The 23,511-nt window shown below is 37.3% G+C and overlaps 5 protein-coding genes and 1 pseudogene across 6 annotated transcripts; 4 read left to right on the forward strand and 2 right to left on the reverse strand.

The window, feature by feature from the left end:
• Positions 647–2,255, forward strand: LOC18591500. Of its 2 annotated transcripts, none has more exons than XM_007017657.2 (3): positions 647–827; positions 1,052–1,222; positions 1,926–2,255. In XM_007017657.2, the coding sequence occupies exons 1-3, from the start codon at positions 732–734 to the stop codon at positions 2,007–2,009; spliced, it is 351 nt and encodes a 116-aa protein (XP_007017719.1). In that variant the 5' UTR covers positions 647–731; the 3' UTR covers positions 2,010–2,255. The 2 variants fall into 2 exon arrangements, with proteins under 2 accessions (XP_007017719.1, XP_007017721.2); XM_007017659.2 differs by having other exon boundaries at positions 1,936–2,255.
• Positions 3,373–6,471, forward strand: LOC18591501 (protein BASIC PENTACYSTEINE6). Its single transcript, XM_007017660.2, has 4 exons — positions 3,373–3,545; positions 4,522–4,584; positions 4,705–4,880; positions 5,051–6,471. The coding sequence occupies exons 3-4, from the start codon at positions 4,812–4,814 to the stop codon at positions 5,990–5,992; spliced, it is 1,011 nt and encodes a 336-aa protein (XP_007017722.1). The 5' UTR covers positions 3,373–3,545; positions 4,522–4,584; positions 4,705–4,811; the 3' UTR covers positions 5,993–6,471.
• Positions 9,159–12,989, forward strand: LOC18591502. The gene is made up of 5 exons (XM_007017661.2): positions 9,159–9,515; positions 9,621–10,861; positions 11,098–11,230; positions 11,349–11,433; positions 12,312–12,989. Exons 2-5 carry the CDS (start codon positions 9,663–9,665, stop codon positions 12,578–12,580), a joined length of 1,686 nt encoding a protein of 561 aa, XP_007017723.1. The 5' UTR covers positions 9,159–9,515; positions 9,621–9,662; the 3' UTR covers positions 12,581–12,989.
• LOC18591503 (protein RCC2 homolog) lies at positions 13,494–19,471 on the forward strand. The gene is made up of 16 exons (XM_007017665.2): positions 13,494–14,014; positions 14,107–14,168; positions 14,280–14,347; positions 14,450–14,571; positions 14,729–14,834; positions 14,944–14,995; positions 15,650–15,767; positions 15,897–15,927; positions 16,024–16,047; positions 16,193–16,317; positions 16,817–16,898; positions 17,549–17,671; positions 17,769–17,822; positions 17,928–17,997; positions 18,652–18,685; positions 18,855–19,471. The coding sequence occupies exons 1-16, from the start codon at positions 13,816–13,818 to the stop codon at positions 19,193–19,195; spliced, it is 1,611 nt and encodes a 536-aa protein (XP_007017727.2). The 5' UTR covers positions 13,494–13,815; the 3' UTR covers positions 19,196–19,471.
• Positions 19,724–21,375, reverse strand: LOC18591504 (annotated as a pseudogene).
• On the reverse strand, positions 22,816–23,434 carry LOC18591505 (cytochrome P450 83B1). The gene is given in 2 exon segments (XM_018125461.1): positions 22,816–22,860; positions 22,862–23,434. Coding segments are annotated over 2 exon segments (618 nt in total).

The following is a 23,511-nucleotide window of genomic DNA, read 5'->3' on the forward strand; positions in this document are numbered from 1 at the left end:
TGGTTGTTTAGCTCTTGAGGAATCAAAGTTCACGGGCACAAGTTGTTATTAAGGGCCTGCAAATTTGGCTTAATTTCCTCTTAGTAGTTTCCATGAAATGGATCAAGATCAGTAGTTGCCACCATAAACAGAATGACGGGCTCTGTATATTGTGTACGAGAAATGGAAACAGGGACGTGGATTTCAGCATAATAATAGAAACCATTTGAAGTTATAATTTGCAGATAGTTTCTTGAATATAGGTGGAGGACAGGAAGAGTAGGGGCACATGCTGATGCCATCGTTGCGTACAATAGACGATGGACCATCCGGCCAGGGTCACGCTGGCTGCTTTAAGTCTATACTCAATAGACTGAAGGCCCAGCCCACCTGATGCAAAGCATGCAAGCCTGCTTAATAACGGGGAAATACAAGAAAAGAGGAAAGGCTGAAACGACAGCGCCATAAGGCAGAGACCAAATTGGATGACAAACTTAACGAAATTTGACCTAATGGGCAATATCTGAAGAGATGCTAAGCCCAACTTAACGAAATTGGACTTAATGGCGGAACAGAAGAGCTATTAACTCGTTGGTATCCTGAAGCCGAAATGGACTAACTTAGCTAGTTTTTTGAGCCACTGGGCTCTCAAGACGCCATAAGTCCATAACAATTTTTTTTCGCTTAATCGACGCAGCGGCGAGCCAGCAACATTTCCCGGAGGGAACCATCCATTTGGCGCCAGGCCGGACATGGATGGTAGCAGGAGGAAAGGCTACGCGTGGGCAATCTCAGCTGGCCTCAACGCTGCGTTCGCTGCCATTTCAGCTAAATTCTTCTTATCTCCTGTAACTTTCCGATTCCTCAATTTTTTCTTATGCTCCGATCACAGATCTCAATTTCGCTTGCTACTCGTGTTCACGTTGACCTTTTTCTTTTTCTAACTTTTTCATGCAATTAATCTTACATTTATTTATAAATTACCCATGATTTCTTACACGTGATCCCTTGGTTTAAGGGTAATGTTGAGATGGTAACTGATTGGAAGTTGAATGTTTCTTAAAATTTACAGTTGGTTAGATATGGTCTGGTCATAATTTTCAACGTCATCATGTGGGGATGTTACGTTAACAGCTTGAAAGCTCTTTCATCCCTTCAAGCTACAGTTACGAATTTCGCTACTAATTTCCTCACTTCTGGCTTTGCCGGCTCCTTCTTGTTCGAGGAACCATTGTCATTTCGGGTAAGCCAATGAACAGAAATTATGAATTGGTATTATCTTAACAACAATTTCATACATGAAAGAGTCTGCGCCGGTAAATTTAACAGGTAACAAGAACAAGGTGAAGACTTCCATAGGATTAATCAATTGGTTGGCATTGCAATGGTAGTTGTTTAAGACTGAGGATTAGTAAAAGGTTTATGTCTTTAACTGTAGGAGCACTTGATTAATTTGCAATGAACTTGTCAGTAGTTGTGTATAATTGGATGTACTTTGCAAACAGAAGCATGGTAATGGGAAAATTTTCTCTCAGACTCTTGCTTGTTTGCTGGTTTTGGTGGAATGGAAGGTTCCTTTAGATGCCAAAAATCATTCTAGAAATCTTTGAAGTACATTCTTTCTAACATCCAAGCTATGATTAGTTTTGTCAGCCCTCGTCTTTGTTGAAGGAATGGCTTATTTGTAGGCTTTTATTTTGTGTTATGTAGGACAGCCCTTGTGTTTTGTGCTTTATGGTGCTTAAGAAGTTAAGAGGAGGAATTTACATTCAAGCTGTTTGATAAATATTTTCTAGAGTTTTGCTTTTGGGACTAGTTTTTCTGGTATGGAATCAAAACGTTGATATTTTTCTGCTTAAACAATGCGTGGAAACCAAACAAGTACTCATGGTTTTAAGTGTTTAACTCAGTTAACATGTGTATTCTGATGATGAGAGCTTTTTCAGTGGTTTGCAGGTGCCCTGTTCATTGTAATTGGTGTACTTATCCTCAGCAAGTCAAACGTAGAGAGCAAGGCAAACATTGATTAGAGTTTCTGTTAATGATGCTGCATTTAACCTGCTTATTTTTGTAGCTATTAATCTCAGGCTTAGTTATGCTTTTTGGGTTCTTTTGTATGGAAGAACATTTGAAATTTGTTTTAGAAAAACTCTTTCCATCGTCAACCACCAAGTTGCTGGTGCTACGTGTTTCCTCTCCTCGCTCTATGTTTTTCAACAACCGAAGAGATTCTTGCAGTTTTAGCATAAATCAGAATCAGTTGGATTTGCCTTTTTCATCCTATACTTTCGTAATATATAAGTCAGTAATGAAGTTATGAACTAAGCTGGAGATTTGTGATAATCCCCGCATTTGGTTACTTGTGTTTCCAACGTTGATTACAATGTTTAAGATCTTGGATCCTTAAGTCCATGTTGCTTGATGGACCATCATACTTCATTGCAGGAAACATGAATATGAGGAGATAGCATGCAAGTTCATTGATATTGGGGACAGGACACTTGTGTGTCAAAGGTTACACTATTTTCATTTAACTATCCTAAAAAATGTCTGCATATCTGCTTGTGCTGAATTCAAATCGTACCTATTGTTGTGGATCATGTCTATAACTCTTTCTAACCGGCCCTCTCATGAAAGTTGAAGGCGCGGAACCGCACAATCATTGTACTTGAATCGTGAAAAACATTGCTCTGTCCTCTTCTCTGTTCAACAGTAGTAGTAGCAGTATTACTTATAGCAGAGAGACTGAGGAAGTGTGAGCTTAATGCGAGTCAAGTCAACAGATGCCTGTTTTTTTTCATAACATAATCGGCTTTGATGATCTCTAAAATGCAATTCAGAAACTGAAAATGTTGTATAGTGTTTCACATTAATAACCCAGGGAGGGACCCTTGAAGGAATTGGTATTTGCCATAAACGTATCCTGTTGCTGAAGTCATTGTGAGTGTATGTTAGACTCATGTAGGGTACCATAGTCACACACATTCTAGTCAAGAAGCAAAGTAAAAACTAGCAATCATACCTCACTTTTTAACCAAAGATACCCAAATTCGGATCATCATTTCTTCAACTTAATTATATAAAGACGGAAAAACTAAAGAAACTTTTTAGTGGAAGGTAAGCTAATGCTTAGAAATCGTCAATGTTGAACCCATAGCCAAGGGGCCACTGACAATTTGCCACCCGTTTTCCATCAAGGCAAACCAATCCCCAAAAAATGTAATGGGGTACGACAGCGTTTCAGGGCCCTTTTCAGTTTTCAATCAAACGGCTTTGGAGGAGGGGAGAGATCGTAGCGGCTGATCTGGCTTACTTTCTGTGTTGATCTTTTTGCCCACCCGCTGGACTTGACGACAGCAGAAAATCAATAGACCGAGAAAACAAAAGGAAAATGAAAACGTAGAGTGAGACTGAGAGAGGCCAGACAGGGTTAAAAAAAAAAAACCCTTAGGACACAAAAAGTAAGGAAAAATTGGTTTGTCTTTCCTTCTTCCACTCTACTTTTCCATCTTCCACAAAATTTAAGGTTTTGATCCCCATCTCTTTCCTCTCAAATTCTTCCGCCGGTGAGCTTCTTCTTCTTCTCTTCAATACCCACTTTTTTTTTGTGTGTTTGGTCATCGATTTGGCTTTAAACCCATCCTAATTGTGCTTAGTTTTAGTGTTTTCTGCTTATGCCTTAGCTGGTTTTGCTTTATTTTTTATGGTCGGTGCGTTGCGGGAGCAAGGGAAGCTTGCTTTGATGGGCTTCATATGTTTCACTTCTAGGGTTGTAGGCTTGTTTTATGAAGTGGGTTCTTTAAAATAACTGTGGAAGTGAATTTGGGACTTTTGATTCGTTAGCTTTCAGCTACGAATTGGATGGTTCTGGGGTTTTTGCTATTAGCTTGGGGTTGGAAAAAGTTGTTTGAGTGTTTTGAATTGTGGAAGAATTCGGTCTTTTTAAGCTGGTCGTATAAGATAATTACTGGTCCTTAGTATTATGCACATTTATTCAAGTCTTGCCGGAAACTTTCGGCTGTCATTTTTCACTGGAAATACATATTTGTGGTAGTAAAGTAGTACACTTGAAATATGGTGCGAAAATTCCGAGTGAATTGGATGTTTGAAGGATTGAATAATTGTTACTAATATCTTGTTATTTACAGAATCTATATTCTGATCATGAAAAGTAAACTAAGTGAGGAACAGGGAAGGTGGTGAGCTTACTTGCATTGAATTTAGAATCAAAATCAAACACGAAATACAATAACTAAGGCTAGAGTTCGTTGTATGTGTGGATGTTCTAGACAAGTGGCCTCTAGATATAAGGAGAGGAGATGTTTTTGCCTCTAAAGATTCTATTTTGGGGACCCTTCTGACTGATCAGTATGTTTGATAGGATGGATAGAGTCATAAGGCTGATTTGTTGAAGGCTATAAGCTGGTTGAAAACTAGGATATGAATCTCATGGAACTGATAGAATTGTTCCTAAAATGTTGAAGAATAATTGTTATTTAAACCTTTTTTCTCCATGTTCTTGATGATTTATTTATGTATTAGTTCCTATTCGGGGAAGAGTAACAACTTGAAGATGGGTTTCTGTGCCCCGTACACCTCTCTATGGTAAGTGCGTAGCTTTTTCTATGGGATAATGTCAGTTATTTTCTAATAATTGATGGAGGAATTCTTTGCTATGAATAACAAAATATGAATTGTTCCCCCTTCCACATTTTTGATATGCAGGATCTTCTGCTCCCAAAGTGATGTGATACTTATTTGATTGCACGCATACCACCCCACAGCAGAGTTTTATAACTTTTTTGTGAACCGCAACAATTTCTTGGGGTCTGATGGATGATAGTGGGCATCGTGAAAATGGAAGACTCAAAACAGATCAGTATAGAACAGCTCAGGGTCAGGTATTGTGAGGCCAATTTTTTTTTATGCAGATTATAAATACTTGAAGTGATATAGAATGGCATAAATCATAAATAAATAATCTCCCCTCTGTGATCAATCTGTTCAATTTCAGCATTTTTCTGAAAACTTCTGTCCATGATTATAACTTTTATGACCATTATTGTTGCAGTGGCTGATGCATCAGCCATCAATGAAGCAGATAATGGCCATTATGGCTGAAAGAGATGCAGCTATTCAAGAAAGGAATTTAGCACTTTCTGAGAAGAAGGCAGCTATTGCTGAGAGAGATATGGCATTCTTGCAGCGAGATGCAGCAATTGCTGAGCGAAATAGTGCTATAGCTGAACGTGATAATGCCATAGCAAATCTTCAGTATCGAGAGAACTCATTGGCCACTGGTAACATGCCCTCTTGTCCACCAGGGTGTCAAATCTCGCGTGGGGTGAAGCACATGCAACATCCACAGCAAAATGTTCACCATCTGCCTCACATTAATGAAGCACCTTACAACTCAAGGGAAATGCATTCAAGTGACACCCTACCAGTTACACCAGGTACCTCTGAATCTGCAAAGTCAAAGCAGGGTAAACGAGGAAAGGAGGCCAAGGTAATTGCTTCTAGCAAGAAGGCTCCAAAGCCTCTGAAAAAGGTCAAACGAGAAAATGAAGACTTGAATAAGATTATGTTTGGCAAGTCACATGAGTGGAAGGGTGGACAAGATGCGGGTGGTGGAGGTGATGATCTCAACAAACAGCTAGTGGCAACAAAGTCTGATTGGAAAGGTCAGGATCTGGGATTGAATCAAGTTGTATTTGATGACTCGACCATGGCACCACCTGTTTGTTCATGCACTGGAGTCCTAAGGCAGTGCTACAAATGGGGAAACGGGGGATGGCAATCTTCATGTTGCACAACTACCTTGTCAATGTATCCTTTGCCAGCAGTCCCCAACAAACGACATACTCGGATTGGTGGCAGAAAGATGAGTGGAAGTGCTTTCAACAAGCTGCTTAGCAGGCTTGCAGCTGAAGGTCATGATTTGTCAAATCCTGTTGATCTTAAGGACCACTGGGCCAAACATGGGACAAACAGATACATCACAATCAAGTAGGTTGTTTAAGATATCGAATTGGATGGGTAATGACGAAATAGAAAAGAGGCATTTGATGCTCGACCGCTCATGTGTTCGTCCTTAGTCATTTTAGCAATGGAGGAAAAATAAAGAATATTGAAAATAACCATAGTGAGGATTATTAAGTGGGTAATGCCAACTTATTTTGGGTTTTACTTCAAAGTGGCGCCTCTAATCTTTCTGTCCCTGCTGCTTCGATCCTCTATTAGCCTTTTATGAATTCATGTCTCTGCATTCAGTTCGAGTAAGGAGTGACTGGTAGCTGAAGAGAGGATCAAGGATATGTCCCTTCCCTTTTCCTTTCCTTCACTTTCTTTGCCACATTCAACCTTGGAAACTCATGGGGGTTGTCCACTATGTTGCCTGTAACTCTACTTAATTGTAAGGAAATTGTACCTCAACATCTTAATGTACTCGAATGAAATTTCAATTTATAAGCTTAAGCTATTGTTATATTACCCATAGAATCAACTTGCAAGGGTATTTCATTCTATTTTATTACAAGTTATTGATAGTTTTGCTTGGGATTCCAAATCACCAAAACCAGCCTCGGTTGTTCATGTCATGTTCTTCAGATGTCTGAAACGTTTAATTATCAATTTTAATGTTATTCAAAAATCTTTCGTAACCCAAAATCAATGAGACCAGACATGTAAGACCATTGCAAGAATAGTCAAAACTAAAATTCCTAGGAAACAAAAATCAAATCCTTGTCTTCCATGGTTTCAGTCTGTGTCAGATTACAAGATATCATCATAACGAAAATCAGCCAGGGATAACTGATTTGGAAAATTTTCTCATCATACACAGCACTGTAACGAAACATTAACCACATTTAATTTCCCATCAAATGTTCAAAAGCCGAAAATAAGATGATTCAAACCAGAAAAAAAAAAAAAACACACAGAAAATGAGAAACAGCCTCAGACCGTCCTAGTTCATGAGTTTCAACATATTCATGCAGAAACCAAAAGAACTGCATTTCAGAAAGTCTCCATGATTTCATCATTGGCTTCAAGTCTACAACAATTTAAAACCAAAGAATTAAACTTATAAATTCTGCGTCGGATTTCGAAGAAATATCAGCACTTGAAGATAAAAATCAGCCAGGGATAACTGTATATTTCGTACATCTCTTCATCCGCAGCTAATAAACAGTAAGGAAATTCATAAACAAAAGGAAAAAAAATACAAAAAGGAGGCATCAGATCTTCCTATTCAAATATACGAATCATGATACTCGATTTAATATTCGAGTATTCACCAATTCGAATATTTCATCATTTGGCCTCCGTTTTCACCTAAGCCCAATGTAATGAATAAAACAGAAAAGGAAAAAGAAACAGAATTTTCTTCGAAAAAATAACATTGGTGAAGTAAAAAAGGAAGCTACTTGATTAGAAAACCCTAAAGATGAATCAGAATGATGAAGGACGAAGACGCCGACGCTGCAAATGTGGATTAGGGTTTTGGCAATGATGCTCCCGAATCCCGACCTCCTTTTATAATGCAATTTTTTGGTGGGTTTTGGGGATGAGAGTTTGATAAAATTACCCGACGGTCAAATGAGAAGGTCGCGGAGAGAACATGGACCTTTTATCGGGGCCTAATAATTGGAGACTAACGAACTGGGCCCAGACACTGGTAGGAGGCTACTCTAACAAACCCTTTAGGTCCAAAATTTTTATTTTTTTAATGCGATCAATGCATATTTAAATTTTGCTCGGATTTAATCATTGTTTGTTTCGTATAGATTTAGTGCATTTAAGATTTTATTTTAGATTAATTAAACTCTTTACAAGGATTGATCTTGATTGACAATAAAATGAGCTTTTCTCTTTACTAACTCTATTAATTAGTGCAAGTTTGGACTATAATTTAATGAACACAAGTCAATTGAAAAAAAAAATTGTTTAATAAAATTATTTTTTATACATAATTAAATGCTTGGTAAAAGACTTTTTATTAGAATATAAATGTATATCAAAACTATAAATAGATGTGGACCATAAAAAAAAAAAAACAAGGTATCAACAACCAAAAATTAACTTTGAGAGGGTTAAGGAGTGATATTAATTATTTTTAATCAATAAAGCATGTTAATGTAGATCTTGTTAGTGCTTGTTTGGTTTGATTTTTTTTTCAACTTATTAATCTCTTAAATGTAAAAGTCATGTCAAATATAAATTTTGAAAAGCTCTGTAAATTTTTTTTTAATAAAATAAAAAAAAACTTCAAAAAAAGTTCCTATGAAGAGCTTTTTCTTTTTTTTTTAAATACAAGAGAATTTTTATTTTTTATTTCAAAAATATCTTCATCTATTAAAAATAATTATAATATTACCTTTCCAAAAAAAAACAACCTTTTTACAACATTTTTTAACTAAAATTATAACTTATAAAAAGAGAACTTATAAAAAAAAATTTTATCAAACAATTTCAGTTTAATTCTAAAAGCTATTATTTTTTATAAGAACTTCATAATAGCTTTTAACCTATTAAAAAGTCATGCTAAACAGACTCTTAGTAAGCATTAATAAAATGCTCTTAGGAAAATTATTTAAGTTTCTTTGTATATAAATAAATAAATTTTAATCTATTAAAAATTATAATATTTAACATTAATCTCTTTGTATTAATTTATTTTGATTTATCATAATGCATGATGTCATTTCATCTTATCTACTCATGTAAGTTTTTTTTTTTTGGTAATTTCTTATTTTTCCAAAAAACAGATAAGAAGGTACATTTAATCATGTAAAATTTATTAAAAAAAAATTACCAATACAAGTTAGAATAGTTTAAAGAGCATTTGGTTAGAATTCAAAATCCTAAAGTTTAAAAATAATTGAATATAAATTTGCAACTTGCAAGAAATTCCAAAAAGAGTAATTTTCTTCTGTCCAATTACATGATTACAATTTATTCTTCTAAAAAAATTAAATATTTTTACAGATAAGAATTATGATTTTATGGTATTATTTTGATTGAACAAATAAATAAAAAACCTCAGAAAAAGAAACTTCCGTGTGGCGCCGACGCATTGGTCTACGCCCACGGGGAACCTTTGTAATTACCTTTCCATAATCACGAAATCTAAGAGATAACAAAAAAAAATATAAACAAAATGAAATATTATAATCCAACTCACTTGAAAAATGGCGGAGATAAAGGAGAAATAATCGGGAAAACGCGTAGCTAAAATATAAATTTCTTCTCTATCCTCACGCGTTATTTTCTCACTGACAAGGAAAATCCAGGTTTGTCCTGTAGTGAAAGGGGGAGCTTTTGTCTTAACAAGAACTAAATTTCCGGCAATTCCCCTCCCTTCTCAAGTCTTTGGTTCAGACTTTTTGGACAGTGTAATCACCGCCACATTTGGCTGAAACATTGGTCAATCATTTTGGTTCACTTTGCATATTTGGCCTCGCATTTCCCCCACAAAAACAACCTCTTGTTTCTCTGATTCATTGTACTGGACCAAGCTAGGGTTCTTGAACCAGGTATACATATATGGAAATACATGTTCTTTTCCTTTTTTGTTTCATTGTTAGATTTTGGGGTTTTGGATTTTGATTTAAACTCTGTTTTTTTTTTTTTTTGTTTAGTTTGTGTGTGTGTGGAGCAGCTGGAGAAAGCTATGAAACGAAATGGAGGGTATTAGTGAGAGTAGAAGTAATATGCAGAAGCTTCAATCACCACCGTCGAATTCCATCCCTAAGCCACAAAGCAACTTAGATATACCCATTTTCAATGCCTCTCAAATGGCTCCTTCTCCTCATACGCGTTTAAGTCCTGAGAACAATAACAACAAAAGACCCGGGATACCTCCTTCACACCCCAATTACCCCGCTGCTACATCGCCTTACTCACAGATCATTGGTTCTCGTTCCAATTCTCAACAAGGGGCACCGTCTCATTCCAGGTCTCTATCTCAACCCACATTCTTTTCCCTTGATAGCTTGCCCCCATGGAGTCCTCCCCCTTATCGAGAGCCGTCTGTCGCGTCTCTGTCTGATCCTGCTTCTAATGATGTTTCTATGGAAGAAAGGGTAGTCAATTCTAATGTTAGGTCCTCACTTCCTTCACCTGTTGCTAGAGGAGTTAACGAGTTTCGTGTCGGCGAGAGTTCGAGTTTGCCTCCGCGTAAAGGACATAGGCGGTCTAGCAGTGATGTTCCACTAGGATTTTCTGCTATGATTCAGTCTTCGCCTCAATTGCTTCCCATAGGGAGTCGTGGCGTGTTGGATAGGTCAGTTTCGGGTAGGGAGAGTTCTTCTGGTGTGGAGAAACCGATTCAGCTGGTGAAACGAGAATCAGAATGGAGCAAGGATGGGAGTAGTAATGTAGAAGGGATGAGTGAAAGGAAATCCGAGGGGGATGTTGCTGATGACTTGTTCAATGCGTACATGAATTTGGACAGTCTTGAGACATTGAACTCTTCTGGAACTGAGGATAAGGATTTGGATAGCAGAGCAAGTGGCACAAAGACATATGGAGGTGAAAGTAGTGACAATGAAGTGGAGAGTAGAGTAAATGGACATCCAATTAGTATGCAGGGAATGAGTGCTGGTGCTTCAAATGAGAAGGGGGTCAAGAGGAGTGCTGGTGGAGATATTGCTCCCACTGCTCGGCATCATAGAAGTGTTTCAATGGATAGTTACATGGGAAGTCTGCAATTTGATGACGAATCATCAAAGATTCCTCCTGGTAGCTCAGTGGATGCAAATTCGGGCAAGTTCAACCTTGAGCTTGGGAGTAGTGAGTTCAGTGAAGCTGAGATGAAAAAGATCATGGAAAATGAGAAGCTTGCTGAGATTGCTTCTGTAGACCCAAAACGCGCCAAAAGGTGTTGCACATTGCTTCTTCTTCTTGCTTTTCCTTTCTCTTTTTTTTTTTTATTGCTTTTGCTGTTGCATATCTGTTAAGATAATTGTACAAATTATTTAGTTAGAATTATTATACAATACCATCTACCTTATTAGTGTTATAATATAATCCTATTACTTAGAGTTAGACAATGAGGATTAGCTTCTGTATATACCCTTATTTATCTATGTAATCATTCTCATCTATTCATGATAGGATTTTGGCTAATCGTCAATCAGCTGCTCGTTCAAAGGAGCGGAAGATGCGGTACATTGCAGAATTAGAACACAAGGTGCAAACTCTGCAAACAGAGGCAACCACATTATCTGCACAGCTAACAATGTTACAGGTGGGTATAAATTTCTTATATTTGTACCCAATTATTAGACTTTTTTCTCTTTAATTAGCCTGATTAGATACTTAGTTGCTCCTCACAATCTCTTCTTTGTTTGGTCTTCCTTGTTTAGAGAGACTCTGCTGGGCTTACTAGTCAGAACAATGAGTTGAAATTTCGTCTTCAGGCCATGGAGCAACAGGCCCAACTGAAAGACGGTAACATGACTGTTTTTAATATTTACATTTCCAGTCTATTTATTGAGAATGTGCTTGCATCTGCAATACAGGTTGCTTGATCTGAATACCTGGTTGGTATGGCATTGTTTGTTTAAATCTTTGCTATCATCTATTGGTTACTGAATGTCTTGACTCTCACAATAAGTTGAGCTGTATAGATGCATATAGGGTTATTTAAGACCAACAGATATCCAGAACTAATTGGAGAGGAAGGAGGTGGAGGTTTATCAAACATAGGACACATAATGGCCCATTACTAATGGGCAAAGTACACAGGTTTTTCATATGGTATAGATATGGATTGGACAATGTGCAAGAGTGATTAAAACGGGCGTCACACTTTTTAACCATCAACAACACATACATTTGATAACTCAATATTGTTTGAAAATGTTGAATCCCAAGATGTCCTATCTATAGTGTGATGAATTTTTTGGTGTGACAATGAGATTAAAAGAACAAAATGTGACTATGCTAGGCAAGCCATGATTATAGGAGTTGCGTAGATTTTAAAGACTGGCTACCATTGTTTTAATGATGATGATAGTATCATAAGAAAGCCTAAAGAAAGATGTTTGAAGACAATCAAATTGTTTTGATTTCTTCTTTTGATGTGCGGCTAGGTAGTGATCTCTTTTCTTCATTTTGATTATTAGGGAACTATATATTCAAGTATGATTGCACTGGTTAATTGGGTTGCTTTTGATGTTCCTTTTCATTTTGCTAATGCAACTTAACAGTTGATCTAAAATTAACTTTTTAAATATCATGATTTTTGGTGTTGTATAGAATTATGCTAATGATACAGTTGTATTTGAGCTTAAACGTTGGTCTCCTTTCTGGGTTTAATGTGGCAGCACTAAACGAAGCATTAGCTGCCGAAGTCCAGCGACTGAAGGTTACTGCAGCAGAGCTCAGTGGGGAGGCTCATCTTTCAAGCTGCATGGCTCAGCAGCTTTCGCTGAATCATCCGATGTTCCAATTACAGCCTCAGCAACCTCAGCAGGTGAATGTTTATCAGATGCAGCAACAGCAGCAACACCAACAGCCACAGCACAGTCAGCACAACCAGTTGCAGACCCAGCAGCAACAGAATGATGACCCTACTGCAAATGAATCTAAGTGATGACTGGCTGAGTCAAGCATCAGCTTCCATGCAGCTAGATTTTCGCAACAAGAACTGGATTTGAAATATCAGTGATCAAATAGAGGTTTCTATACCTATAAGATATATTTAAGACGTTTCTACACCTATCAGATATATTTAAGAGGTTTCTACATCTATTAGATATATTTCTTCTAGTAAACTTTGACCATTATTTCGTTCGTTGGGTGTGTTGTCATGCCAAGGCAGTGGAGAGTTGAAGCTGAAACTCGTCCCCTGTCGATTCATTTATCGTAGAGACAGAGACAACCTCAAAGCATTGTCTATATATGATAGTTATATTTTGTTTTTTCTCTGCATGTAATGACTGCATATGGCTACAAACCTTGGAATATTATAATAATTTCAGAGACGTTATTAATTACTTGAATTTGATTCTTCTTCCCCCCTCCCCTTTCTTGCGACAATGATGGGTGATTGAGAAATGAACCCAATCTCCCACGTTCCTAGTGGTCAGTCAAACACCTCCTTGCCATTGCTGCCTAGCCTCTCATGGCATCCTCTGTTGTACATAATTACATCCTTACCATCTCCAGGTTTTGGGCTTTCAGCCCAATGTCATCTGCAGCCGCGCTCGTTGGTAATATATTTATTTATTTGTTAAAGAGGATAATGGAAAAGCGAGGCGCATTGGATTTGTACTGGCGGAGGGAGGAAACCACCCTGATTCCTCGAAAAGCGAAAGAAGGGAAAATCTAAAGACAACGACTTCAAACTAAATTAAAATGAAATGGAAAAAAAAATAAATTCATGATTTTTAAATTAAAGAAAAAGTTTTTTTTTTTTAAATAAAAAGAAGAAAGAGAAAAAGTGAAAGAGCAACGAAATCTATCAACAAGTCTCTCTCCACAATTTATTTCCCCTTTATTAATAAAAAGTCCCTATTCTTGGAAACCCCAAACAATCCCTTTTTATCCTCTTTTCTTCGCTTTGAAAACATTTCGGTTTCCACTTCCCCCATTCTTGAGTTAGGGTTTTCGGTTCTTCCCTTCTTTCGCCTTGCAGGTTCAAACCCTAATCGGCCCGATCCCCCTCTTACTAGCCGTTATTCCCTCTTTCCCGCCAATTTTGACCTTCATCTGGGGCCGTTGATTGCCTCGTTTCAAATACGAGCCGTTAGATCGGTCCTCATTCGGCTTAACCTTTTTTTTTTTGGTCAAAAGATTTGACCGTTGTGTCCCCCGTGGTTGACCGAAATGTCGACGAAGGAACCGGAGAAGAAGGTGGAGGAGGAGGGGGAAGAGAAGAAGAAAGGAGGAGAGCTCTTGTTCTGTGGCTCCACGTGTTGGGACATCGTTGGTCGCCGCAAAGGTGCAGTTGAAGGGAACTTGATCTCTCCCACTCGCCTCCGCCCCCTCGTCGGCATTGACATCCGGTTCGTTGCCTCCGGTTGTGGTGAGTTTATAGCTTTTTTTTATGCACCTACTCATACACATTCAAAAGCTTTTTCTTTTTTTTTTATACACTAATATTTCTTTTTATCGCAGCGTCGTGTCATTGCGTTGCATTGGATGTTGAAGGGCGATGCTACACGTGGGGTCGCAATGAGGCATGAAAGAGCTCAGCTTTTTAATGTTGTTTTTTTTTTTTAAATGCGTGCAGTTAATTTTATTCTAATTTGGTTATTATTAGTTGATAGAGATTTAGCTTTTATGTATAGAAAGGGCAACTTGGTCATGGTGATACGATCCAGCGTGATAGGCCAACTGTTGTTTCAGAACTCTCAAAGTATATCTCTTTTTTGCTATCGTTTTTTAAAATTAATCCTGTCTGTATATATTTAATCATCTGAAATTTGTTTAAATGTACTCTGTTGTATCTGTGTTGAAGGTATAAAATAATTAAAGCGGGAGGGGGGAGGAGTCATACAGTTGTAGTTACTGAAGAGGGTAATTCCCTGGCCTTTGGTTGGAATAAACATGGACAGCTTGGTTCAGGTTCCACAAGAAATGGTAGGTGCAGTAGATTTTGATGAGTACTATATTATTGAAGTTGTTTGGTAAATTCTATTTGGTGGTTCTTATTGGTACTTGTAGATCGCCATGAATGCATTCTTCCATAGATAATGACATTTCGCATCATGTATTTACCAATTTCTTCTTTTTGTAGAACTCGAGTTATCTCCTGTCCGCTGTCTCGTGTCCCAAGTTACAAATACTGCCTGTGGAGCAGACTTCACTGTGTGGATATCATCTGTTGAAGGAGCTTCGATACTGTATGGTTTGTGGTTCTGTGTAGTTCTGTTTCTTGGTTTACTTTCATGGTTTGTACTCCCTATTTTCATACTTTTTCACTGATTGTCACACTTGTTTCTTGGTTTGTAGCACTGCAGGGCTTCCACAGTTTGGTCAGCTTGGCCATGGAACAGACAATGAGGTATGTGGGGAAGGTGATTTATCTTTGATGAGTCTTGTTGATATTTATGTTGTTAGAGCATCACTCACAGAGTTATGCTGGCTGAACCTGATATCATTACCAAAAATTTCAGGCATGGTAACACAGGCTCTTGAGTTTGTTTGTGTCCGTGTTGAATTTATATTTTGGATGAAAATTGTTTGAGTAATTGTAGTCAAGGGTGCATAGTAGTATGGCCCCATCCAATAATGTTTTCAGATCATATCTTTAATGTTATATGTTGTTCTAAATCTCTGGATGGCCTTTTATAACTGAAATATCTTGATTCTTTACTGCTAATGTAATTAGTGTTTGCTGCATTTGTGCATAGTTCTTTTTAATAAGAACTGCATGCATATATTACCATCAGGAGACTTTTTTTAGTTGGTTTCCTTGCTCTCTAATTTCATGATGCTATCTTTTCTTTGGCCAAAATGCTTTTTGTGTTATCTACTGCCTGTTGTACTCTGTGCATTGTGACTAACATTATGTTTAAGTATTGTTTTCCTCTGTTTTATCTAACCAATAAAAACAGTCTTCGAGACTTTGACTAACCTAGTTGCTAGCCTAAGTAAATGTAGCATTTGTTGATTTGCTTTTCTAACGAATGTTTACATGACACTTATATGCTTGCAGTACAATACAAAGGATAGCTCAGTGCGGCTTGCTTATGAAGCTCAACCACGACCTAGAGCTATTGCTACTCTTGCTGGGGAAACTATTGTCAAAGTTGCATGTGGGACAAACCATACAGGTTCACGATATGCCTGTTGTCTTTTATGTTCACCTGTTATCATCTAGTGTTATTTTGCCTCTCCCTCCCTTCTTCTTCTTTTACTTAAACATTCTTCTCATAGTTTATGTTTCTAACTTGTGCATCCAGTTGCTGTGGATAAGAATGGCTATGTTTACACGTAAGTTAACTGTTGATTAAATCTGGAAAGCTGTTAGACTTCCCTTTTATTATCCTTGTTCATAAATAATTGACAATATGTTGTGTGAATGTCTAGGTGGGGCTTTGGTGGTTATGGAAGGTTTGTGAAAATATCTACATCACTGTTGACTGCTGCATCGTTCAGCGTTTGATGCGTTTTTAGAAGGCTTAAATCCTTTATGCCTACTTATTTTCTTTTTCCTTTTCTAAATCATGTATGTGATTCCTTTATTACTGATATACAGGCTTGGGCATAGAGAGCAGAAGGATGAGTGGGTTCCTCGTCGTGTTGAAATATTCCAGAAGCATAATGTTCTACCTCCTGATGCAATTGTTTCTGCTGGTTCTGTAAATTCAGCATGTACTGCAGGTATTGTTTGTCCTGTAATTTGTGTCTGGAAGCTAATAGTCTGGTTGAAAATCTCTCTGGTAATAGGAAAGGTTAAAGTTTTTTCATTTGTTATGAAGGGTGAGGTGGGGGTTAAGGGGAAAGGTGAGGTGGCTGCTCTTTTATAAATTTCAAGGGGAATGAAGTTTGGTAGAATTAGGGGGATCACAAGGACACTCTAGGTAATCATTCCTTCAATAAGCATTGTTTAACTCCTAAGTTAAAGCCTACAGAAGTATGAATACATAGGTAGCCCACCTTGTATTTCAAGAAATGAGGCTAGGCTCCTGAAAACTCTTAGATCAATATAAAATTGATCAGATTGAAATAACCTTAGGGTGCTTAATTGCAGAAAATTGCAATTCAACCTCTAACGTTGCAGCCCTCTAAGTTTAATATCTGCTGTCTGTACTTTTTCTTGGCTTAATTTTTTGTTGAAATCAACGTTCAGTTTTATTATTGTGTTTTGTTTGTTTTCCAGGTGGTGGCCAGTTATATATGTGGGGCAAAATAAAGACTACCGGTGATGACTGGATGTATCCTAAACCTCTCATGGATTTAAGGTTTGGCTCTATGCCACGGTTATATCATACTTTTGTTCTAATGATAATTGTTTCTACTGACATCATGATGAGTGGCTGATTTTGCTTTTGGTTTTGATGTCTCAGGATTATTTTATTTTCAGATTTTGGTTGCTGTTTTTATCCTCCCTTTCAGTGAAGCATTCCACCTTGTTTTGTGTAGTCATAATCATCAAGCTTTGCATGAAGTTTTCTGATAATCTAGTGTTAGGGTGGCTTAGCTGAGAAGCTTCTGTTATTTGGTTGCATTATCTTGAATGGTGTATTAGATTGCCTTAGTTGTCCTGTTATTTTATGCTGTTATTTTTTATTTTGTGCTTTATTTGAAGTTTTATGGTATCTCAATTTAAAGTCAAGTAAACTTCACGCCACTGGTATTAGTTTTCTTATAATCTACTGTTAGGGTAGCTTAGTGTAGAAGCTTGTGTTCTTTGGTTGCATTATATTCTATGCTTTTTAAGCATATTAGATTGCCTTAGTTGTTCTGTTATTTTATGCTGTTTATTTTGATTTTGTGCTTTGCTTGAAGTTTTATGGTATCTTGAGTTTAAGTCTATTAAACTTCACGCTACTGGTTTTAGTCAGGGACACATATTGTCTAAGACACATTTGTTTGTCCCTTTTCTTTCTAGTGGTTGGAATTTACGTTGCATGGATTCTGGCAATATGCACCATTTTGTTGGTGCAGATTCCTCCTGCATAAGTTGGGGCCATGCTCAGTATGGAGAGCTGGGATATGGTCCGAATGGACAAAAGTATGTGTTCTTATTTATCATAACAGCTTTGTGTTTTTTTGTTTTTCTGAGTCTGTCTTTTCTATTGTATATACTTAACCTTGTGTCTTCTTTTTAGGTCTTCAGCAGTTCCCAAAAAGGTAGACATTTTGGAGGGCGTGCATGTTATCAGGTGGATATAAATTAACAGTATAGTCGTGCACCTATAATACTATGTGCTGTGAATTTTCTGTGGAAGGGAAGGAACTGACGAGTGTTTTTTTGTATCTCTTTGTAGTGTTGCATGTGGTATGGGCCATTCAATGGTCATTGTTGATAGAACAAATGTTGGTGACAGACTTGATGAGGTAAATTTCCAACTACAGGGTTTATTTTGAAAACCACAACAGAGAAGGCCAAGCATAGCTATTCTGTTCCCTGTTCTTAATTCTTGATAATAATTACAATCCTAGTTTCTTCTTTGTAAGCCCTCTGGGCTATGATATGTTGTTCATCTCATAGAAGAGACCATTTCAGGAATAGAAATGCTTGCTTTTAAAAAAAAAAAATGGTAAAGTTACTAAATATTTTTCACTTTTCTTTATATTAGAGATCAAGTGTCTTTTTTACACTTGATGGTGTACGTTCCGAAATGTATGGTTTTTATGCCAACCCCCCCAGGAATTGAGCAATATATTTGTGATAAAACCCTTGCTTTTGGTGACTTTATTAATACTTCTAAAAGTTTTGAAGGGCTTAGTTTTTAATTTTATGGACATGAATATTGCTGCAAGCTATTAGTGGTATCAGTCTCGAGTCATCTTTCCCACTTTTTGATCATGACTACAATCTTATCTTGCTGAACCTTTAATTTCAAGTTTGAACCAGGGAGATGTTTTTGTTGCTCGCTACTGACAGCATTGATGTAGTTTGATGTCTGGCACTTGCTGCTGCTTTTTTTCTGATTTTGAGATATTGAAAATGTAAAGGCTCATGTCTAAATTATTTATGTTTTTTCACAGCTGGATGTATATGACGGTAAAACTTCTGGTGAAGGTATGTGTTGAGGTTTATTGTGTCTCCGTCTTTGTCTCTTCACAATTTTCAACTAATTGGGGTTATAGTCAGTGACCACTAACATTGCTGTCGTCCAGTTGACAATTACTGAATTTGAAGTAATGGGACTTGGACATGGACACTGATGTATAAATTACTCTTCCGGCAGGGACTGAGGTACCAGATGCCAAAACTCCAGTTTCTAAGCCAAACAATAAAAAAGCTGCCAGTAAAACTCCCAATGACTCAAAGAAGAGGAAGAAGTCAAAAGATTCATCTGACTCAGAGGAAGAAGAAGAAGGAGAAGAAGAGAATAGCGATGTTGAGAGTGATAGCAGTGGAGAACAGGTCAATGGTAAGGTTTCTGGCAGAGGTCGAGGTAAGGGTGCTAAGAAGTCCACTTCAGGGGGAAAAGGCACTGGTCGTGGACGAGGTCGCCCTCCTGCAAACAAAAGTTCGCAGTCCTCTCAAGTGAAAACAGGTAAGAGAGGACGGCCCCGGAAGTCATAAGTGTTACACATTCCCAGTCCGATGGGAAATTTTGTTCTCTCACTGTAGAGAAGTGTGCTTCTTTATACATTGGCCACTTTATTTGCATTTTTCCAACAAGAATTGTTTTAATATTATTGCTGTTGAGGCCCTCAAGTCCTCAACTCGTGATTACCTGATGAAACGAATACTCCTGAAGTAACAGTTAAATTGTTTTCTTTTCTTTCCGATGATTGGTGAAGAGCAGTGAGAATATACTTTTGTTCCTTGAATGGCAGCTTGCACCCTTTTGTTGAAGTGAAGTTCTTACTTGTTTTCTTGTTTATTATTTGATATATTACACCCTCAGCCCTAAACCGCAAAAATCATATTGAAATTAAGAACATTTAATTTTTCGTGCCAAGAGAACTGAAGAATTATAATTTGCTCCGGCATTTGCCTTAATGTAAAGTACATGAACAAACTGTTGATAAAATGCTCCGAGCTAAGAACAAAACAGCAAATGAAATCTAGGAGTAAACTACCTTAAGAATTTCTGATCAATTAACCTCAGCAAAGATCATTTTTCTGGAACATGGTAAGACCTGAATTCACATCGAGGTCCCAGTCCTCCTTAATGATCCCATCAGGCATATCCCAATCAAATTTGTGAAGAAGATTTGCAAGCCCGAGCTCCACCACTACAGTGCCCATGGTAATTCCAGGGCAACGTCATCGACCAGCACCAAATGGGATTAATTCAAAGTCCAGTCCTCTATAGTCAATGGAACTACCAAGAAATCTCTCCGGACAGAAGCTTTCCGGATTTTCCCAAACTTCGGGGTCTCTTCCGATTGCCCATGCACTCACGTAAACTAGAGTTTTAGCTGGAATCTCGTAGTTCCCAATGTTGCTCTTTCGAATTGTTTCTTGTGGGATTAGCAATGGAACTACGGGTTGTAATCTAAACGTTTCTTTCACCACCGCTTTCAGATAAAAAAGACTTTGGATATCATTTTCATCTGCAAAACCTTTCTTTCCAATCAAATTTCTGACTTCTTCTTGAGCTCTCTTCATTGATCTGGGGTTCTTCATTAAAAAGGTCATGACCCTAACTATTGCAACAGAGCTTTTATCCCTTCCGGCGAGAAAAACATTCTGCACAGAAAAAGTAACAGACTAGCGAACACGAGGATTGATATTCTTCCGAGAATAATCTAGAAAAGATTTAATAATCAAAGCAAACTTTTGTTATAGAAGTTGACCATGAGTATGGCTTTGACGTGATCAAGAGTGAGATCAACCGTAGTTTCACGATCCTTCTAGATTTGTAAGAAGACATCAACTCCATCTTCATGCTCGGGTCTTGGCCTCTTTGGGTCCATATGTTCTTTGACCAGTTCTTAGTAAAATGCATCAAACTCTTTGAAATTCCTTTCCAGGCGGTCGAGTAAGCCAGCGAGTTTATCAACCCAAGCCATGAAGGGAAAGTAATCAGAGAAAAAGAAGCTCGTAAACATTGCATGAGTATCATAAATTAATCTATGAAATCTACTTTCACTTCCTTCATTTTCATACCCCTTGCCAAACCCGACTCTGCAAATTATGGTGCTTGTCAGACGAATCATTGCCTCGCTCAAGTTGATTGGTTTAGAATCAACAGATGCATTGGATATTTTTTCGATCGTTTTGGAAACCTCCTCTTCTCGAATAGGACGATAAAGTTGAACTCTATTAGAGTTTAGGAGATGAACCATGAATACTTTCTTGGTTTCCCTCCAATAAGCATTATATGGTGAAAGGGCCACATCTGAACCAATGTAGGAGAACTTCTGCAGGCCACGCAATGGAGGCCTACTCCAGAAATCAAGGTCATGAATCTTCATGACCTCTTCAGCCATATTTGCTGAAGAAACTACTAAGGTTGGCCTAAAACCAAGTCGCAACATCATGAGAGGACCATATTTCTTGGAAAGCTCCCAATAGTGGACATGAGGGGCTGAGCTTTCAATTTGGTGTAAGTTACCGATCAAGGGAAGGCCTCGTAGACCTGGTGGCAGAGGAGTATTTTCATAGTACTTTTTGTGTTTTCGGATAAGAAAGAAGAGGAAGAGAGGGAGGGCTAGAAGGAAATACAACACCATGATTGAACCCTGCAGTTGCACGAGGGAATTCAAACAATGAACATTGCTACTCTTACATAGAGGAGCAGTTCTAGTAGATTGGGATAAAGTTCTTCATATGCAACAGTTTCAATCAAGGTATTAGTCCCAAACAAGGAAAAATCAAGAAAGAAAAGTGGCACATCTTTTAACTCTAATCAGACCAACATGTCGACGACAAATAGTTAAGAAAGAAAACCGAAGCTAATTGACATTGATTTTGTTGTATGAATCAAATAGTTATTAACGTAAACAAAAAATAATAAAAAAAACATAAAGACAATGTGATTATTATACAGTCAAAATGAACTCTTTTTATTGATTTTATCTTTTATCTTGTTACTTGCATGCCTTTGTCCTATAGTCGGGCTATAGAAAATTACCTACTCATCATGACTAATTTGGCTATCCTTCTCTTTGATCGATGGAGTAGGAAAAAAAATGATATTACTACTAAATATAGAAGAGAAGCATTCACTCTACCCATGGACCCTCTTTATTCTTCGTAGACCGTAGAATGTTGACACCACAGATCAGGACTCGCCCCATGCATGGGCCAAGCGATAGGGCATACGGCCACGAACCATCAACGATCGAACAAAGGGTTCAGTTTGGGTCCAGTAGCTCACGTGATTCATGTCCCAATTTTAGGATGAGATATAACCAACCAATGGAGAAAAAAAGCTAGCCCACGATCTAATACTATGGGTCTCGACCCTGGACCATCATGGCCCAAACCATTGAACTAACGTGATTTTACTTATATTTATTGCCCTTTCTTTTTCTTGACCAACACATTCCTAATTACAGAAGTACAAGTAAGACGTCGCATGTAGTATTATAATTAATATTTTCTTTGGTGTCCTAGTTAGTGATATGAGAGTTGGTTAAAGAGTAATTAATTGCAGACAATTTAATTTGATTAAGTTAATGGTATTATATAATAATAAAAAAGTCAAAATTGAAAATGAGGTTTGTCTATGATGAATAAGGATAACAGGTTTTTTTTTTTTTTAGTTTCCTTGCTAGATGCAATCTATGTTTTGGGTTTCATGGTTTCTTCTAATACGTTGCTTTCATTTTGAAGGCAACTTCATGTATGAGGTATTTTCTGTTTTCTTAGACAAATAAAATTCCAGCAAAAGATATATAGAGATAAATTTAGTCGATTGTTATATCCCTTTTTCTCAAAGCTTGAATGGAGCTTCAAGCCAATAAGTGATGTGTCTATTTATTGATTGAAAGATTCAAAGAATTATGGAAAAATTTACTTGATCACTCAATTAGAGCATCATGAATTACTTAAAAGAAAGTCAAATTAGACTAAGGTTAACTTAATTAAGGATGATTAGATTCTATTTCTCGAAGCAAAAAAGAACTTAAAAGATACATTAACGTACACGAATTTACAATACAAAATACATAATATTAAATGTAGTTCACACCCAAAACTAAGGCATGCTAGCTGGAAATTAAGCTACCAGTATAACATTTCATGCGTTAAACATTAATCTTGCTGGCCACAAGGCAAAGAGCATTTTTTTTTGTGGACAGTAATACCAGGTACTACCTCAAAGTCTAAGTCTTCCTTGTTCATACCAGTCGGCATTTCCCAATCAAATTTGTAAAGAAGATTAGCAAGGGCAAGCTCCACACTTGCAGCTCCCATATGTATTCCAGGACAAATCCTTCTACCGGCACCAAATGGTATGAGCTCAAAATTTAGTCCTTTGTAGTCAACAGAGCTGCCAATGAATCTCTCCGGATAAAACTCTTTTGGATTTTCCCAAACTTCGGAGTCTCTTCCGACTGCCCACGCATTCACATAAACTAAGGTTTTTGCAGGTATTTCGTACCCGCTTATGTTGCACTTTCGCATTGTTTCTCGTGGCACTAATAAGGGAACTATTGGTTGCAATCTAAATGTTTCTTTTATCACAGCTTTAAGATGAATTAAGCCTTGAACGTCATCTTCATTTACAAAACTTTTTTTTCCTATCAAACTTCTGATTTCCTCTTGAACTTTCTTCAAACACCTAGGATTTTTCATTAGGAAGGTCATGACCCATATCACAGCGGCAGTGCTAATATCCGTTCCAGTAGTAAACACATTCTGCATAAAAGAAAAAAAAATAAAAGCATGATATATATATATATATATATATATATATATATATATATATATATATAGTAGTA

The sequence above is a fragment of the Theobroma cacao genome, chromosome 8 (assembly GCF_000208745.1).
Source record: "Theobroma cacao cultivar B97-61/B2 chromosome 8, Criollo_cocoa_genome_V2, whole genome shotgun sequence".
Classification (NCBI taxonomy): Eukaryota; Viridiplantae; Streptophyta; class Magnoliopsida; order Malvales; family Malvaceae; genus Theobroma; species Theobroma cacao.

Coding starts and splice junctions, on each gene's coding strand:
- LOC18591500 (XM_007017657.2), top strand. CDS start 732: ATGGATGGTAGCAGGAGGAAAGGCTACGCGTGGGCAATCTCAGCTGGC. Junction 828..1,051: donor CTAAATTCTTCTTATCTCCT/GTAACTTTCCGA, acceptor TAAAATTTACAG/TTGGTTAGATATGGTCTGGT. Junction 1,223..1,925: donor AGGAACCATTGTCATTTCGG/GTAAGCCAATGA, acceptor GAGCTTTTTCAG/TGGTTTGCAGGTGCCCTGTT.
- LOC18591501 (XM_007017660.2), top strand. CDS start 4,812: ATGGATGATAGTGGGCATCGTGAAAATGGAAGACTCAAAACAGATCAG. Junction 4,881..5,050: donor ATAGAACAGCTCAGGGTCAG/GTATTGTGAGGC, acceptor TTATTGTTGCAG/TGGCTGATGCATCAGCCATC.
- LOC18591502 (XM_007017661.2), top strand. CDS start 9,663: ATGGAGGGTATTAGTGAGAGTAGAAGTAATATGCAGAAGCTTCAATCA. Junction 10,862..11,097: donor GACCCAAAACGCGCCAAAAG/GTGTTGCACATT, acceptor TATTCATGATAG/GATTTTGGCTAATCGTCAAT. Junction 11,434..12,311: donor ACAGGCCCAACTGAAAGACG/GTAACATGACTG, acceptor TTAATGTGGCAG/CACTAAACGAAGCATTAGCT.
- LOC18591503 (XM_007017665.2), top strand. CDS start 13,816: ATGTCGACGAAGGAACCGGAGAAGAAGGTGGAGGAGGAGGGGGAAGAG. Junction 14,835..14,943: donor GTTGAAGGAGCTTCGATACT/GTATGGTTTGTG, acceptor CTTGGTTTGTAG/CACTGCAGGGCTTCCACAGT. Junction 17,823..17,927: donor GAGGGCGTGCATGTTATCAG/GTGGATATAAAT, acceptor ATCTCTTTGTAG/TGTTGCATGTGGTATGGGCC.